At 43.7% G+C, this 18,498-nt stretch overlaps 1 protein-coding gene across 1 annotated transcript; it reads right to left on the bottom strand.

Moving 5' to 3' along the window:
• Positions 1 to 2,847: 2,847 nt before the first annotated feature.
• LRRC38 (leucine rich repeat containing 38) lies at positions 2,848 to 18,267 on the bottom strand. Its single transcript, XM_066203013.1, has 2 exons — positions 17,596 to 18,267; positions 2,848 to 4,873 (listed from the first exon to the last, which is right to left on the bottom strand). Exons 1-2 carry the CDS (start codon positions 18,221 to 18,223, stop codon positions 4,620 to 4,622), a joined length of 882 nt encoding a protein of 293 aa, XP_066059110.1. The 5' UTR covers positions 18,224 to 18,267; the 3' UTR covers positions 2,848 to 4,619.
• Between the last annotated feature and the right edge of the window lie 231 nt (positions 18,268 to 18,498).

Below are 18,498 nucleotides of genomic sequence, written 5' to 3'. Positions count from 1 at the left end.
AGCATAATTCAAGTCCTGCTTTGTGACAGAGGGGCTGCTGTTGCTGTCTCTCTCTCTGTCAGCTCAAAATTCAGTAGTTTTTTTTCCTACTGTCTCTTTACAATAGTAGTTGGGTGGCTGGGTGGATAGTTGGACCTGTGGTTTTTTCTGGTTTGGTTATTTATGTGGTGATTTGTGTTGCTGAGCTGTTCAGAGGAGGCACCAAACTGGGATGTTATTTTAGATACAATTGTGATATGAAGATACAGAAACCAACACAGAAAGGGGAAGGTGATGTCAATGTGAGAGTGTGAATCTGATTAGAAAACCAGGGATTTCTGTGACAAAGCCTCACGTATCACTAATAATGCGTTTGTGGTTTTCCATAGTTTCCTACAGTTGTATGACAAGGCTGTATCAGTGACAAAAGTGACAGGGAGGACATGAAATTAGAAAAAGTTCTGGTGGCTTGTGTGTGGCAGATCTTACTCTCCAAGAAATTGAATTTCCTGATGTATATTTCTGGATTCTTCACCACAATGAATCGCAAGGACTTTCCTCACAGTCAAGCATCCCGATTCCACAGGAGGTCAGTGAAACAGGTTAAACCACAGGTGATCAAACCTTGTCCTCTCTGAGAAATGGTTGGATTTGGACACTATCAAAGCCCTGCTCCTTTATTTTGGGGGATGTGAAATGAACTTAGATGAGGAAATAAAGTGATTTACTTTATTGGGATTTACTTTAAAGTGATTTACTTTTATTGATTTACTGTATTTACAGTATTCCAGCCCTGGAAATAAAGTGATTTACTCATGGAGCAGGTTGGCAGCAAGTGCTGGGCCAAAGTCGGGTTCTGCCCTGGGTCTGCAGCCCTTGTTTGTGCTTTTGGGCCTGAAAGTTGTCCTTGGTCTTCAGCAGGAAAAGGATTTGTTTTGTGTCCCTGCTCTGTGCGGAGCTGAGTGACACTGACTGTGAGCTCAGAGCTGCACCCCTGGGCAGCACAGAGTGTGAAAAACATGAAAGCTCAAACTTAAGGCATCAGTTCTCTGTAGGAGCTTCCAGAGCCACCCCTTTGAGGTATCCCAGAGCATTTTTATGCTGCTGTAAAACGTGACCTATTAATGTTCATGTCTGAGGAAGAGACGCAGCAGAAGCTGCCTCAGAAAGGTGGTGGCTCACTGGGGAGGAAATACTGGGTTTGGACAGTTGCTTTAGGTGATCTTTGTTTTAATATTTTGTGCATCAGGTCTTTTTAAGGGTGCACACTTCTAAAAGTCAGACAGTCTCAATGACATCATGCAGATTTGCCTTTTTTTTTGCACAGGTTTTGGATCCTCACACATACCAAGCTCTAGCATTTCATCAAGGAGACATATCTGCAGGCAATGTGGCAGCTGTTTCCTGGCTCCTGGAGCCTGCAACACTTTATTTGGGTCATGCAGAGTATCTTTCCTTCCCCTTGAAGCAGGTAAAATGTCTGCTGGGTTCTGACAGTGAGAGAGAGCACCACAAAAGTGAAGCTATTTTAGAAGGGAAATTGTAAATGAAGAACTTTGCACAGTACATTTCTAATCACCTACAGGCAGTGCTGCTGGAGTGAAGGGAAGCTAAATTCAGCTCTCACTTGGCACCACTGTAACTCCTCTGATCCCAATGTGGGTCACTGCAGCCTGAGCAGGGAGTGCAGGCTCACCACATCCCAGCCAGGGAAATATCCCCACACAGGAGCACTCCCCATGCCCCAAAACCTGGGGAGGGGATCGGCTCTGTGTTACACCTTTGTGGAGCTACAGCTGCAATAGTAATGCAGCCCTCAGGCCACACTCTGTTGATGATGAAATTGACTCCCAAAGTTTTGCAGGGCATCATTATGGTGATCACTAGTTCTGGCAATATTCCAACAGGAGAGTGTTTTGCTCTCAAGATTCCATAAAATTAGAAAAATACCAGTTAGAACTAAATGCAAGTTCTGTCTCACTAGCAATTAGAGTTATGCAAAAATCAATTTGATAGCTGGCAACTGCTAGTGCTTACAATGAATCAATATTACTAGCTGGAGGTGTTCAGTAGGTCTGAAATGTGCATTACTTATAGGGAAAAATAGAATTTAAAAATATCATTATGGTTTCTGATCCAGAAAAAAAAAAAAAACCCCTACTGTGCAAAATCACTTTGGTGCTGTGGAGTATCCAGAATAGCAGCTTCCCAAATAAAACTTTGCCAAGCCTTGCTCTCCAGCTTGTGCTGTGCTGTGTGGGTGTCAGCTTGGTGTGCTCCTCGCTGTGCTGAGGGTGCTGTGTTCCAAATAGAACCAGAGCTCTCAGGGCTTTGTGTTGGGTTGAACAAAAAAGCTACAAACTGTAAACAAATCCACATCTTCCTTCTGAGGCACCACAGTGGGGTGAACCTGCAAGCGAGAGCAGAGCCCAGCAAAGATAGTTGAGTTTGGTGCATGACCTCTGCAAAACCACTGAGCCTTCCAGGCTGATGACACAAAGCCATGAATTCATTACCAAGGGCAGGGCAGGTGAAATATCCACTGGTGACTCCCTGGGAAGTTTGGTAGGACAAATCAAATTTTGCTAACGGGTTGTGAGTTTTGAGTCCATAAAAAGTGTGACCCAGTTTCCTATTCCATGACTGAACAATTTGCACAGCTCTAAATATAAAACTGTTGATAACAGATCCGTATTTGTGGGAAAGGGAGGTGCCTCAGGAGCTGCACTGGGCAACGTGTTCCCAACCGCCCCACAAAACCTCCCTTGTAGAAGGTGAATCAGGCACGGTGTTTGTCCTTTTTCATTCCCACATACAAACAAACATCAAAACCCGGGCTGAAATTATAAATATATTTGTGTTGTTTATAATCATGGCACTACACAGTGAAAATCATGTCATTTCATTTCTCTTGACGGAATTGCAGTAGAATAAGACAGTATTGATACAGAATAGCCTCTCACTGTCCTGCTTAATTCTGTCTCAGTGTGTTTTCAGAAGGAATAACCCTAACAAATGGAAGCAGGGAGCACACTGAATACAGAAATAAACGCTCTCCTCCTGGCTGTGACCTCAGCACACCCAGCAAGCCTTGTCAGGGAGCAGGGCTGATCCCCGGGGACAGCCCCGGGCACGGCCCTCCCCTGCAGCCCCAAAGCACTTGGAGGGATAAAGTCGGTGTGGTGCTCCCACTGTAGGTCCTGGAATGAGGCACGGACAGACTGTGGCTTGCTGAAGGCCTCCCAGCTGATCCCTGCTGGGTGGGGATCTCTGATGGAAGGTGTCTGCTGGACCCTGTCACCCCCGGCCACACAGGGGGGTTCCCTCCTACTGAGCAAGGCAGTATTTTAACCAAAGAGTGCTTTTAAAAAGAAACCATAGCATTTACAGTTGTTAAACAAATGCTACTTTTTATCAGCTCTAATTACTTTATGATAGCATACGGTCCTTAGCTTGCTTATTACTATGTTGTTCATTACTTTAAGCCCTCACAGCTACTCTAGATAACAATTTAAATACACAGAGCTTTAAAAAAATATTTCCATTACAAATATTTTAAAAATATACTTATCCTAAAAAGCTGTCCAGCACTATTCCAAAAATCTCTTGTAATAAATGTCTTTTTAAATTTTAACAAAAATATCTACCATCATATAGAAGAGCTCAAGTTTTGACAAATCTATAGCACAGTCAGAAACATGTTGGGCCAGATTTCACTTTTGTTTATACAGTTGCCAATTTGGATCACGATGTTCATCTCATTTGGGTTATTCCAGTAGAACCAGGAGCAGAATATAGCCCTTAGTGCTTTAAAATAGCTAAATGGACTGGATGCTGCAACAGTTACTGGTGCCGAGCATTACGGGGAGGGAATTCCTTTACTTCACTGCATCTAAAAATGCAAAAGGATGTTATATTTAGTATTTGTGCCATGACCAAAGAAGTGCCAGGCATCTGCAGTGGATGACTCAGACCCAGAATCATATTCACTTACAGAAATATTTTTTTTTTCTTTTGCTGAATGGTGCCTGAAATTGCTGTTATTAAATGGAGGGTGAATGTTTCTGGAGAACTTTTTTAGGGGGAAAATGCCAACCTTCCTCTCATGCTTTCTACAATCCTAGGAATCATTTTAATTGCATTTTGTGTGAGTTTTAATAGGATCTCCCAGTACTTAGATCTAGGAAGGATACTATTGTGAATTGTTTCTGTATTTTCAATCTGAAACATCTCCATTCATCCAGTCCTGTTCAAAGTGTATCTAGAACAAGCTTCAAGCACTTATAAGAATCTGCATCTCATCAGGACAATGTGGAAACTCCTCTTTTAAAACACTGAAACTTTTTTTTTGCTTTTTCCCCCTTTTTCCTTCAATCTTCAAGTTTAAATGCAGTGTTTGATTAAGGACCATGGAAATCAGCCCAGTCTGGTTGCAGCAGGGTACATGTGCAAGCACAGGTGACAGTCTCAGCTCTGCCATTCCCACCAGTGACCATCAGTGGCTAGAAGGGATCCTTCCACATTGTGGGTTTAAGCCATGTTTAAAGCTTTTGCTCTACATTTTTTTTTTTTTCCTCATAGACTTTGGCTGATGATCTGGTAACTGATAAACCAAGGAAACTTAAGGATTTTGACTGAGTTCAGTCCTCACTGTCATCTTCGTCATCATCATCATCCTTGCTGGGAGCACATCTTTGGAAGCAGTGCACCAGGGTGGCCAGGAAGAAGCTGGAGAGAATTGCAGCAATGGACACAGCAACTCCGGAGAAGATGATGATAAAAAGGTCTGTCAATGACAAGCTGAATTTGCATTCACTAAAGCTGACCTCAGATAACTCATTCAGGAAGATCCTCCTGTTCTCCACGGGCAGGGAACACTGGATTTCATGGAGACCTGCAAGGAAGAGGAAAGGGGGACAAATCAGCTGTTGATGAATTCTTCTGTTTGTACTGGGTCAGAGATTGAATGGCTGAAGAAAAGTTTTAGAGTTAATTCCAGGTTTATGAAATTGTACAGTATTCAGGGGAAAAGGGAACAAAACCTGTCACTATCCAAAAGGCATTACATAGCCTCTTTGAGCATCTCCTGGAAATTAAGTTGTTTCACCTCCAGCCTTCCAGATACCAGGTGTGATCTAGGACTGTGATTTGGAGGAATTAAAAAAAATGAATGTCGAACCCTGGATGCATCTAAACCTGGAGACCTGAAATCAATTCCCGGCTACTCCATCTGAGCACAAACTCTGGCTTCAAAACAGGGTAAGAAGGATACTGAAGTTCCCTCCACACCCTTCTACATTACTTTTTTCTGTGTAGTTCCAAAGTAGAGTTGGTTGGTTTTTTTGTTTGTTTGTTTGTTTGGGGGTTTTTTTGGTTGTTTTTTGGGGGGGGGAGTTTTTTTGTTTGTTTGTTTGTTTTTGTTTTTTTTTTTTTTTTTTTTTTTCTGGTCAAACAACAGTTCGGGTTTAATGGATGCTTTTTTGTCTGTGTCCTGCTTCCACCTTTTCTCTCTGGCTGTCCTGAGGCCATGCAGACTCGGAGATATTGTTCCCCCTGCATTACTGGAGAATGCCCAGAGCTGGGTTCTTTGTAGTGAAAGCAAAAACCGCCAGACTGAAGAAGCAGTGAGGACAGAGTTGGATCCTGGACAGTAAAAGCACACAGTTCACTGCATTTGCCCAGCTCCCTCTTCATTCACCACGGGGGAATATCAGGAGAGGGTATGACCAGGGCTAGAATAGAACCAGTACTGAAGTGAACGAAGTCTGTAGAGGGCTGGCAAGGCTGCCTTTGCCTCACTGTTCAGGACGTGAACGTTAAGGGGAAATGTAAGAATTGTGTGTTAATGACATGAGAACTGCTGCGGAGTTACTTGATCCACTCCCTCTGTCCTGATCATCCCGCGGTGTTCTCCCCGCTTTGGGCTCTGCCTTGCTGTGTGCACACAGAGTACCTGGCATTTCTGTCCCATGATGTCACTTTAAACAAGGAGTGGTGACGATGAGATTCCCTCTACTTTTGTGAATCCCGGTTTTCCTGTGGCTGGATAGCTGTGGCATGTGATGTTTTCCTGTTAAACCCGGGCTCCTGGGGTTAATGGTGCTGCCCTGACTGATTGTCTGGATCCAGCCCAGCCCAGCTGCTGTGTTGATTTGAGAAGGAGTTTCAGTTAATTCCACTGTGGAACCAATTATCACCCTGACCTACTTGACCTTGTAATGACGATTGTATTAAATTTTGATCCCTAAAAGCCATCCTGTATCGTTTTTGCCTAAAGTTCTGTGGCTTTCCCTCTTTCTCATGCTCCTCTGGGAGCTGACTGGGGATGTCCTGAGAGCTGCCCAGCAGTGTCAGCAGCCAGCCCGCCCGAGGCTCTCTGCCCAAAGCCACACTGGCTTTCCTGAGCTCAGGGTGCACTGGCCCTGCACAGCTGATGATGAACAAGCACAACTTGCTCTGGAGATCTGTGAAACCTCCTGTCCTCGGAACTGACCTGGAAGAGAAGGCAGCTACATGGTTCCAAACATCCTCTGAGACTTCTGGAAACGGGACCCTGCAATGTTCCTGTCTTCTGCACGAGCTGATGTCCTGGAGCACCTGAGCACACAGAGACTGAGGAGATGCAAACCTGCCCTCTCCAAACCTTCCTGCTGAAACAACTGAGACCTGGCCACCAAATCATGTTTTCATTTCAGTAAGACTTGGAAGTAGCAACTCCAGGCATTAATCAGGGTAAGCAAAATGGGGGACACATGGATATCCTTCCCTACTCAAAACCGTGAGAAACGAGGGACGAGTGAAAAGCCATAGGCTGGAATTTCAAGACCTGTGTCTTTTAAATCAGATTTTTAAGAAAAGATTTTTTTTTTTTTGTAAATAAATATAATCCTGATAGTAATCAAAGGAGTTGCATGACTACCACATACTGAAAATTCATTTGAAGAGGAAATTCCTTGCTAATAGGAAAAGATCACTGCAGAATTTTGGCAGGAAAACCTGCACCAAGTGAATACAGCACCTACACGAATTCCATTTCACTTGTACCAAGCACAAGAAAAAACAAGTTTCTGTGCAACTGTGTTTCTGTAAAAGAAACCAGTCTAACAGAGATTGAGACCTCCTGAGAACTGCTGTTTTCAGAGCACATGAGTCAAGCTCCTCAAAAGCAAGGGGGCACAGGTGACCATAAGCAACTCTACCTTTTAAAATTTCTGTCCAAAAGAAATTCTCAACTGGCAGCATTTAAAATACTTCTGTGCTGGAGTGATGGGATGGACTTTCAGATCAGGAGAAGGGAGGAAGTAGAAAAAGAATATATTAAAAAAAAAGAGAGCAAAGAAGGCTCCAAAAGAAAACTCTTGTCCTGAGCAGTTCTACATACTGCAGCCCTTGGCTTTGGAGATAACTTACCATGGTAGCATTTGCCCAGGATCCCAGATATGGAAAGGAGCTCACTCCTTCATTCCCAACTGCAGTTCTGCCATGGATCAAAGCTGACCCTGTGCACTGTGAGCTCTATTCCTATTTCCCTGATGCTTTCACTTCACATCACAACACACAGAATACGAAGGATCTGCAACACGCCAAGGCACTTAGAGGGTATTTCTTGTTATGAGAATCATTGTACTGCAAGGATTTTGGGACTCATTATAAAGTAAGGAGAAACAAAGATGCTCCTCTCCAGGTAGCCATGGGTACTGGTATCTGGGTCATGTTCTCAAACCAAATAGATTAGATGGGAATTTACTACTTGCTTTATTCTGTGACAGCCCAACAGGCTTCTGTGGCCTCAAGTTTTTAGAGAATTCTTAGTTCTTGGGAATAACAGATGGCAGTAGATGAAATACAGCACCACAGAGCAGGGGCCAGTGCAGGGGCCTCTCTGGCTCCCAGCTGTACCTTCAGCCATGCTGTGTTTGCTCCACTTCTTCCAAAAGACAGGAATGAGCTGAGCTCTCCTATCCTCACACAGGGCAGCCTCCTAAAGCTGTGCTGGACGCAGCCTGGGCAGGGTACAGAGCTTGGTGGAAGCACAGGGCAGTGCCTGAGGGAGAGGAACATTGATCAGTCCACCCTGTTGGGTGGATGTTTCACTGACACTGAGTTAAGAATTTAAAGAGTGAAGATTTTAGTTAAGGGGTAGAAGCAATTTGTATTGATTAGGATTTAAGTTAGAAGAGTAGAGATGAGTTAATAATTATTAGATGCTCAAGCCAGAGCGTGTGTTTGCTTGTTTTAGTTGTGCTTGTAGAAGGAAATGAGATAACTGGATCATTGTAATCATTGAAACTGTGATGGTACCTGGACACAGAAACTGTTGGAACCAATGAAGAGAAGATTGGACTATGCCAAAAGGTCACATCAGCCTGCCAGCATTAACGAAGGTAGAAAGGTCACTGTGAAGAAGACTCTCTGACTTCATCTTTCAAGAGCACGGACCCATTTCAAAGACCACTGACCCAATTTGATAGAAGAATTGCGCAGGCTTGAAGGACTCTGGGGTCATTTTAATGCAAAGTGGGGAATGGGAGGTGCTGAGATAGGCATATGGACGAGCATTTTGAGTATGAAAGACTTTTGTAAATAAACAGAGGGCTAGAGTTTTGTGATTCACACACAGGTACTTAGGAGATTAGTTCCGTGCCACCCAACATCAAAATAAAACATCACTTTCTAACTTTAACTAGTTAGAGGGTCTTTGTCAGTGATTTTATCGATTTAATTTGAGTCAACACTGTTGAAAAACTCAGCACAGCCAAACAGAAGCTTTTCTGTGGACTCCAAAGAGAATTCGGAACAGACTGTTCATTTGGAACAGTCAGCAGTAAGACCAGCAGCTCTGTCTCTGATGGCACAAGGAATTTCTTCTTCCAAAGCTCATGCAGTGGTTGTTGCACCAGAGCTTCCAACTCTCTACCTGAAAATACCATCACTTGAAGGTCACACACCTGCTAGAGATGAGAAATGGACAAACCTATTTCATCTGCTTCCTTCCATAGAAACACAGCCCTGGCTTTCCGTTATTTACAGGAAGGTTGTTCTAACTTCATGAGAATCCAGAGAACTGATGGTCTGTACCCCACCTGTCCTGTTCCACTGGTGCCCAGCAATAGATCCATCTTTGTTCTTTCCTTGGGCAGGAAGGAATTCCAGGGCATTAAACACCCTCTGCACGAACAATGAACTAAAGAATGGTCTGTAGAAAGTTATCAGTATTAATTACAGGGTGTAGGTTTTTTCCTTTGTGTGGCACTGTTGTATCCAGACTGGCTCAGTCAAATCCCTGTCCCCACACAGAACCTACAGAGGAAAGAAGATGCCGTTTAACCTCAAGCTCTGCTTTCACATGCTTTCACTTGAATGGTATTAATTTTTATAGTTTGTTTGGGGATGGGTTTCTGTACTTTTTTATTATTCATTTATTCTATAGAATTTATTCTTTCAGAAGACCAGCCAGGACTCTTGTAAAGGGCATCTCAAAGCAGCTTGGTATTTAGTGCTTGGCTGCAGCAAAAGAGAGCCTTTGATGACAGTTATATATATCTACCTCATTGCTCCCACAACATATTCAAGGAGTTGCTTCTTCATACCAAACAAAACTGTAAATGAAATAACAAGTGTGAGTGTGCTATAAATACTCAGCTCGGGTTATTTTGGTCAGGGCCATCCCATTATCTGTAATGACTCCAGCTGTCCCAAGGACAATGTCACACACCCTGTATCCTCCTGCTATGTCATCAGAAGGAGCAGATGTATTGCACTGGTGCTGATTGCTTTGAAGTGCCAGGCAAGGCACAGGTGCTGGACTCTAACCAGACTTGTCTCAGCTCTGGAAAAACGAGGATGAAAATGCAGGTCTGTACCCTGGGGAGTAGATTGTCTAAGTAACATGGGAAGTGAAAATGCTGGAATTCAAGAGCCATAATGTTAAAAGGAGAGGTGGGTTTTTAAAAATAAGAAAAGGAAAGTGTGCTCATAAAGAAGTGATGCAGGGGGGTTCCAGGTAGAGTTATTTCAATGAAATTCCCAAATAGGTTTCAGAACAATATGACTTTGGACACCTTATATTGGAGGAGCACAACTCCACCAAGTCCAGCACTGAAACCCTGACAATAAATCACAGGCAATTAGGCTGCTGCTAGACCCTGAAAACCCCTTTGAGTTTGTTTCTCTTCAGGACTACACCCAGGATGAAATCTTTCCCTGTAAAACTGAACCTCCTAGAAAACAGAATCAGCCCAAAACCAGTCTGCATGCAAATAATGAATAATTTCCTTGCAAATTACTGAAAAGAGACCAGCAACGCTGTAATGCCCCAAAGTTATAACTGGATCTCACCATCTCAAAACCCTCACAAAAACCCTGAGGCCCTGTTTCATCTGAACCCTGCTGGGATTTTGTAGCCATAATCCAGCCACGTTTCCCAGAGTGATCAGGAATTTTTAACCCATCGAGTGCACTGATATTGCTGCTCCTGGCTGTGCCAGGGGTTTTCCCTGGATATACTGACTGCCGCCCTACTGCACTGTGAGTTTTGGTTTATACTCCTCTATACAGCTAAAGACAAGCACCAAATGCATCACTTTCTCCAGGTCCACTTGACCCCGTTTTGAAGGACTCCTTGTGTCCTCCTGTCTCTGCTTATTTCTAATCCCTATGCTAAATAAATCTTTGATTGGATAACCTCTGGCATTCATTACTGTTTCAAAGTTATGGTCTGTCTGTTAGCAGAGAGAGATTTCCCAGCTATAATTTTGGATGCTGAGTTTAAAAAAACCAACCCTCCCCCCCCCCAAAAAAAAAACCAAAAAAAACAAAGAAAACCCAAAAAAACCCAACAACAACAAAACAAACAAACAAACAAACAAAAAGTACCTCTTTTGGGGTCCTTTAGCGTTCACAAAAAGCAGCTACCATGACAAAGATCTTCCTACCATTCAGCAATGGACAGCAGGATGAGATAATGCAAAGGCACACTGGGACATGCACTAGGATGTATGGAAATACATCCAGAGAAGTGTCTGAAACCATAAATGTCTGAATGAGCTGCATGCACACATGTTCCCTACTACAGATGCAGTAAATATAAGAGCACTACAATAGGCGTTTTGTTTTTTTTTTTAGAGTAAAATTGGTATTTGCCCTTTTGGCTGGAATTTAGCTGTTGCCTCATGTTGCTGAATGTAGCTGACACAGATTTGAAATGTTTAAATGTGGCATGTTGTTTCTTGTGTGGTATTTTGCTCCCAGCTATGGTTTGCCTTAGTCTCCTTAAACACTGTCACAAATGTCTGAGATGTATTAATAAGCAATGAGAGAGGCATTGCCTCTGAAGTGAGATTTCATTGAAAATAGCCTTGAGCTATCAGAACAGTAAAGCTTAAAGAACTTGAAGCCTAGATTTAGCCCCCCAAGTAAAACTTGTATGGCCAAGTGCCCTAAAGATTTGCAGAACAGCTTCGGAGGGTGCTTAGCAGTTTGTCTCAATGCCTAGATATAAAGTTCAACATCAGGTGTTCACATCTGCAAGTGCTGTCCTCACATCTTCAAATGCATGGAAGATGGAAGTACTCCAAATAACCTTAGGATGGAAGAAACAGAGTGAAAAGCCAGTGGCAGTCAGATCATTTTACTGAAAATGTCTGGGAGATCAAATTATATATTTATATATGTATATATATAGAAACAGATTTGATGCGCTTGTTAAGGAGTGTAATTTCTGTGAGGAGTTTCTGCTTGAGCGGGATAAAAGCTGCTGAATGTGTGAAATATCTTAGGGCTTTTCATTCCTCTCCAGACACACAGATCTTCTGTTCTGTCCTGGTGATGTGGGAGCATGTGCATGATACTGGGGGAGAGCTGATGGTTGCAATGGACAGAACAGCCTGTCCTTTCTGGCTGCTGCTTGCTCGGGTTCTATATTGGTACGTGAAGTTAAGGAGCCTTCTCTCCACAGCAGATGAACAAATAAGTGCTAATAAAGACTGATAAGTCAAGAGGACTTGTAGAGCGCTCAGTTTCTTCGCTGGCTGTTGGTTCAGGTGTTAGACAAAACCCGTCCTCTCGTGTCCCTAGTATGCTTTGTTTTGAGGAAGATATTTAATATTTTCTGTAAAACTCATTAAAGGCCTGGATTAGTGGCATGAGAGATTGTTTAATTTATGGAATAAGTTATGCAATAGATCTCAGATTGGGATCACAGAAAGAGCCAAGAAGCAAGGGATGGTAACCTCATGGCACGGAATGTCTAAACAGGCTTAGAAAAACCATTCTGTTCTCCTGGGTCTAGAAGGGTCTGCAGGGTAACTCCTGTGAGGGGCAGCTGCGGGATCTGGGGGGACTCACTCTGAAGAAAAGGAGGCTCAGGGGGGACCTTGTGGCTCTGCACAACTCCCTGACAGGAGGGGACAGCCGGGGGGGTCGGGCTCTGCTCCCAGGGTACAGGGACAGGAGGAGAGGGAACGGCCTCAGGCTGGGCCAGGGGAGGCTCAGGGTGGACAGCAGCAGGAATTTCCCCATGGAAAGGGTGCTCAGGCCTTGGCAGGAGCTGCCCAGGGAGGTTTGGAGTGCCCATCCCTGCAGGTGTCCAAGGAGCACCTGGATGTGGCACCGAGTGCTCTGGGCTGGGGACAAGGTGGGCGTCAGGCGCAGATTGGACTCAATGGCCTTGGGGGTCTTTTCCAATCTAAATGATTCTATTTATGATTCTCACTACACTGATTCACTTCTGACTTTCTATTTTAGGACTGAGTTCAGTCTGAATTTCCTGCTTACAGCCTCACTGTCACCTGTTCTTGCTTTTTTTCCTACCCCCTCTCACTGCCATCCTTCTCCCCTGATTTTTGCGTAGACAGGCTTTATCTGGAAATATGCCACTTCACCGGAATTACTTCTCCATCCATTCTGAAGAGGTCTTGAAAGCTACAGAAACCTTTCATGTAGCTGAGCAACTTCTGTGTCAGTACTGACACTAAAACCCTCTTGGAATATCTGAGAAACTTCCCAACTTCCACAACTTTCCAAACTGGAGCAACAGCTGATGAAATGAGCCCTGAGCACCAGTCCTCACCTCAACTTTGGCTACTTCAATTTCAGACATTCAGAACATCTATTTTATTTATCACAGCACAAATCTATTTGGAATTCTGTCTCAGGCCACTTCTGAATGAGCTTTTCCAATGTTCCTGGAAATACAAATGTACAAAGGCTCCCCCCCCAAAAATGCTCAGTCTAAACCTTTGCTGAAAGTACTGTGCTAGTACTTTCAGTATTTACAGTACTTTCTAGCACTGTTTTTACAGAGAGCAGCAAAAGTTTTAATTCCTGCAAACGGTAGTGGGGAACTTAAATAACAAATAAATTAATTGATCCCAGAAACTGTATGCAGCTTCCCAAAGATGAGGGGAAGAAAGGAAGTAAAAAGCAAAATGAGGGCAAGATGACAGAAAGGAGACACTACAGTCACACTCCCAGGAATACTTAAGCTCTAATTAAAAGTAATGTTAAAAATGCATTAGTCATTAGCAAACAAGGTCACAGGCTCAGCTGCCCAAAGCATGTTCACAGAAAATAAAAATCAGCAACGGGAATGTCAACAAAGCCCTTCAGTGTGGCTATTGCAGATTACTTGTATTGCTTTGTTACAGACATTTATCTGAATCCAGTCCCCTCATCCTGATGGGATCCTCAGAGAGATTCAAGAAATGTCTTCTGCACTAATTTTAAACAAGATCTTTCAGCAAAAATTTATTCCGTCAAAGCCCTTTGTATTAAAACACTGAAATTGAGGGTTCATAACCCTCTGTTCTGTAGGTCATTTGCACCAGTGACAGTCTTTCGCTGGCTGAGCCCTGAGTTTCAAACAGTATTACTAACAGAACTAGGTTAAGAGATGAGGAAAAAAAAGAAAAGTGCATTTTTAGCCAAGATAAATGTGATGAACAACAAGCTCTGAAAGCAGCAGAGAGCCTGGCCAGTACAAGAAGTTGCCGAGTGTATTTTTGTAGGCCAACTTAGGCGTTGGTTCTTTGAAGGTATTTTTTTGTTGTTGTTCTATGAATTTTCATGGCCCCACAAAATAAAATCTTCTATGAAAGTTCTCATACTTGTCTTTTTAAGGATTAAGATCTAACAGCCACTCTTCTATTTCCAAAAAAAGTCATATATTCCTAATATCCATATTCCTCCTGATGGAAGGCTTTAATGTGGACCATTTGCCACCAGGTGCCATTCAGGTGTAACAAATGCCTACACAACCAAACATCCTTCTACAGAAAATCTTTATAAATGTTGTTCTTAACCATTATGACCAACAGCAAACACTGTCTTTTCCAGGAAAAAGAACTTTTAAAAAAAATTTTTTTCACTTATCACCATCCCACTTCTCATCACATTTCTTTCACCTTCTTTGCACCATGCTCACTAATTTGTTTTTAATCAGTTACTAACCAAATCAGAGGGGAAACTTGTAGTTTTGTTTTGCAGCATGAAGAAAATGCTGGATTTAATATCTCCTTATAGTAAAAAAAAAAAAAAAAGTGTTTGCTGTTTTAAAGTGCTAGGTTTAATCCCAAAATTTTAGTGCAGTTTTTTAATAAGTCTGCCTGCAAATTTGCCAGGATGAGGGTATCATCTGGGGAGGGTATTCATCTAATTCCAGTTAAGCCTTTATTTAAAATTTAGGCTAGATGAATAAATGCTGAAATCTGTAAAATTATTGAAACCCCAGCTGTTTGTGTGAAGCCACAAGTTGGATGAGCTGAGGCAGCTCAGCTGGGCAGAGCCTTTCCAGCCAGCTGGGCAGGCAGGTCAGCAGAAGTTAGAACTTTACAAGCTATTTCTGGTACTGTGCCAGGAGGAAAATGGACCTGACTCCTGCAAAACTAATGAGTTGAAGTACTGCTTTTGTTCAGATCACTGAGTCCTCCAGAAACCTTAATTAAAGAGGGACAGAGCTTCAGGATCAATTATCCAGATTGCAGTTCACAGAGACAAAACTCCCCTTTTAAAATCAACTTGGTGTTTCTTTTGCAAAAGCCAAGGGCAACTTGGGCTGCTGAGTTCCCTGCAGTGCTGCAGTGAGAGGTGGAGCCGTGGCTTGGTGAATATTTCAGTTACTGAGGGGCTGCCCTCAGACAGGCACATTCAACTTCCGTAAGTGTCACTCAAAGTGAGGAACCTAAATGAACTCCCAGCCCCTAAATCTGTCTGCAAATGTCCTTCTCCCAGCCCTGTGTATACAAACCCTTGGCCTGCTGCAGAATTCCAAAGCAGAACCAGCCAAGATCTTTGCTTGGGCCCTTGAAATGCATCCTTATCTTTCCTCCTGTGTTTCCAGACAGAAAGTCTGCTGCCCTACTTATCCTGGTGTGTTTGCTGCAAGAATCCTTCATCCCCAGCTTCACAGAACTATCAGGAGCAGCCAGGGAGTCGGAATGCTCAGTGTTTATTGAGTTGCCCTTCCCACTATTCCCAGGAAAGGCCAGGCAAACGTGGTCTTGGATAAGTAAAATCGGACAAGTAACACTAATGTATTCAGTTCCTAATGGGAATCATGTTGTGAAATCGTTAAAAACTGGAAACTGGGTGTAAAATGCAATCAAATCATAATTCTAACAATTTAACTTGGACTTTCCAAAAGTTGTTTTGCAAGGCATGCAACTGTGGCTGTGTATTTAAAAAAGTCGTTGAGACAGACTTTCCTTTTTGGGGTTAGTTTTGCAGCCACCTTCGTGAAGAATGTTTCGGTGCTTTATTGAAGGAGACAGCGAGTGTTTTTCTGGCAGCAGCTCACAAGAAGCTCTGGTGATGCTTTTCTGCATCCGTGCACATCTCTCCCTGTCTGGGTGTGAAGAGAGCAGGAGACTCACTCCAGGCACCAAATCCAAATCCTTACAGGGCAGCTCTGATCAAATCAACCACTTGAATATTTGCTCCTTCCCCCTTTGTCTTCCCAGCCCAAGTCTTACTTAAAGTTTGGAAGATCTGGATAAGCTATAGTCATTTTTCGGCTGTTTGGCCAAAACACAGCTAAGGATGACAGAAAATGCTGTGGGAAAGCATCTCTGAGCTTGGAGGACACTGGGAAGCTGGCAGTGCTGTGGGAAAGCTCACTTACTTGAGATGTCCAGACATAAGTTCAGATACTCTTTAAAACACTGAGGGGGCAGCAGAGGAAGAGGTAGGACAGACTCAAAGTGAACACTCAGGATCAAGGGGAACAACCTGGAAGTTCAATGAAAGCCTGGGGAAAGTGAACTGCTGTGTGAACTCATGTTTAGCACTAGAGACAGGCAAATACTTGATTGAAATTGAGCAAACTTAAGCTAAAGCGTCAGGAAAGGTGGGATAATAGGTTTGGTTTAGAAAGAATGCAGATTAAAGTTTCACTGAGACAGAGGGGGAAAAGCCAACATTTTTTCCTCAGATCACTTCTTCCTCAGAAGAGCTGACCTACAGCTAAGAATATTCAGGACAATGTAGATGAGCGTGTTAGAAAGATGCTACCCAAGGTCACAAGCATGGGAAGAACCTGAATAACTGACTGCAGAGTCTGAGCCTGGAGTGCCAGGACACAGGAGAACAGCTTCAAACTGACAGGGAGTAGGCTGAGATGGCATATGAGGAAAAACCCTTCCCTGTGAGGGTGGGGAGGCCCTGGCACAGGGTGCCCAGAGAAGCTGTGGCTGCCTCATCCCTGGCAGTGTCCAAGGACAGGTTGGATGGGGCTTGGAGCACCCTGGGGTGGTGGAAGGTGTCCCCTCTGGGCCCTCCTGGAGTTTCCCTGCTCCCAGCAATCTGCCTTTGGGAGCAGCTGGTGCTGCTCAGTGGCAGGAGTTTATTCCCTGGTGCTTGTTGGGAGACATGAACTATGAGATGATCTCCTGCTAAAGCTGGATTAAGAGAGGCTTTGGGGTCTGGTGGGACATGTGGAGCAAGAGTCTGGACTTCCTAGACATGGCAGTCTTAACACTTTTATTTCCCCCTCCCTGTGCCTTTCTAAAAATTACTGGCTCAAATACCAGGATTATATATCTTGTATTTTGGGGGTTCTAAAGCCACTTCAGTTTATTTCCCATATTGGAAGCAGTGCTTTTTCAATGAAAAGGCCCCAAATCGAGATGCTGAAGTGTTTCAAACACAGAGCATCACAACAAAATACTTCCAGGAAGGGGCTGACAATCACAGTTGCATAAAATGGGGATTTAACTCTTTTGTAGCATCTTCATAACTGATCAGTAAAATGAGAGGAAAAACAGTTTTCCTAAGGAGCTGCCACAGAATATTTAGCTGCTCAAAGGGCTTATTGTGGAAAATATATTTACCAGAGAGAAAATGAAGTCTGGAAGGGAACCAGCTCTGGGCAGAATGAATTTGAAAAGGTTCTTTCACTGCCTATGCAAGTTTAGTCCATAGATCAAAATTATTAGGGCTTAATTCTTAAATTTTATTCCTTAAGTGGGAGGAGCCGCTGCCAAAAGAAGCCAACACGAATTTAACGGGCTCGTCTTGCTGAAAGCATGCAATTACAGCCTGAGCAAAGTGCAGGCAGCACACAGACAATGGGAGCAGCCACACACAGACACACGGACTGCGCTGGGAGCCACAGAGCTTTACCTTTCTGGAGCTTGGAGGCATTGTCCTGTATCCAGCTGAAAAGGTTGGCAAAGTCACAGTCACAGACCCAAGGGTTGCCCTCCAGGCGGATGGTCCGCAGGGAGGGCAGCGCTTCCAGGGCTGCCACGTTTAGGCTCTGTAAGTTGTTGTCATTCAATTCTAACACTTGGAGCTGGTCCAGGTTCTCAAAAGCAGCCTCGTCCACATCCACCAGGTTATTGTTCCCAAGGCTCAGTTTTATCAGTTTCTCTGCTGATTTGAAAATCCCAGCATCGAGCTGTGTTAAATTATTGTAGCTTAAGTCTAAGTACACCAGTTTGGTAGAACTGCTAAAAGTGCCCTCTTCTAAAGAGGTGAGGGAGTTATTCCTGAAGTCCAAATAGACCAGGTCTCCATAAAATATAAAGAAGTCAGCTGGAATCTCCTGAATGTTGTTATCAGCTATAAGAAGTTTCCGTACATCCAATGGAAAGGGATTGGGAACACTTGGGAGTCCTTGATCCCGGCAGTCTATGGTGTGGTAGTCCATACAGCTACAGACAGCAGGGCAAAGATGACCCCCGGGCAGGAAAAGCAGGCAGGCAAAGCCAGCAAAAGGCAGGAGGCAGGAAGGAAAGCATGGCAACATCGTCAAGGCTCTGAAGGCTGTGATGAGCACCACTTCTAGGAGAAAGACATTTTGCTCAGCTGAGCAGGAGTGCCTGGTACTTGTGTGTGTGCCTGATTGTATCCAGGAGATCACATATCATCACAGATCCGATAGCAGCAGGCTGGAGGGGGAGGGAGGAGAGAGGGAGGGAGGCAAATGTGAGGATTTACACTGTCAGAATATTATGATGCTGCCAGGGTGAGGAAAGCGATGATTGGGTACACGGAGGATCTTTCAAAGGACTCCCTTGCTTT

This window comes from Chamaea fasciata, unplaced genomic scaffold (assembly GCF_029207755.1).
Source record: "Chamaea fasciata isolate MVZ Bird 193981 ecotype frontalis unplaced genomic scaffold, bChaFas1.0.hap1 SCAF_23, whole genome shotgun sequence".
Lineage (NCBI taxonomy): Eukaryota > Metazoa > Chordata > Aves > Passeriformes > Sylviidae > Chamaea > Chamaea fasciata.
The sequence above is the reverse complement of the archived record's forward strand: the minus strand, read 5'-3'. Positions and strand labels throughout refer to the sequence as shown.

What these genes read in the sequence shown, in the direction of transcription:
- LRRC38 (XM_066203013.1), bottom strand. Translation starts at nt 18,223, where the DNA reads ATGTTGCCATGCTTTCCTTCCTGCCTCCTGCCTTTTGCTGGCTTTGCC. An exon ending in TGCCTCCAAGCTCCAGAAAG is followed by an intron (nt 4,874 to 17,595) that starts GTAAAGCTCTGT and finishes TCTTCCTTGCAG; the next exon opens with GTCTCCATGAAATCCAGTGT.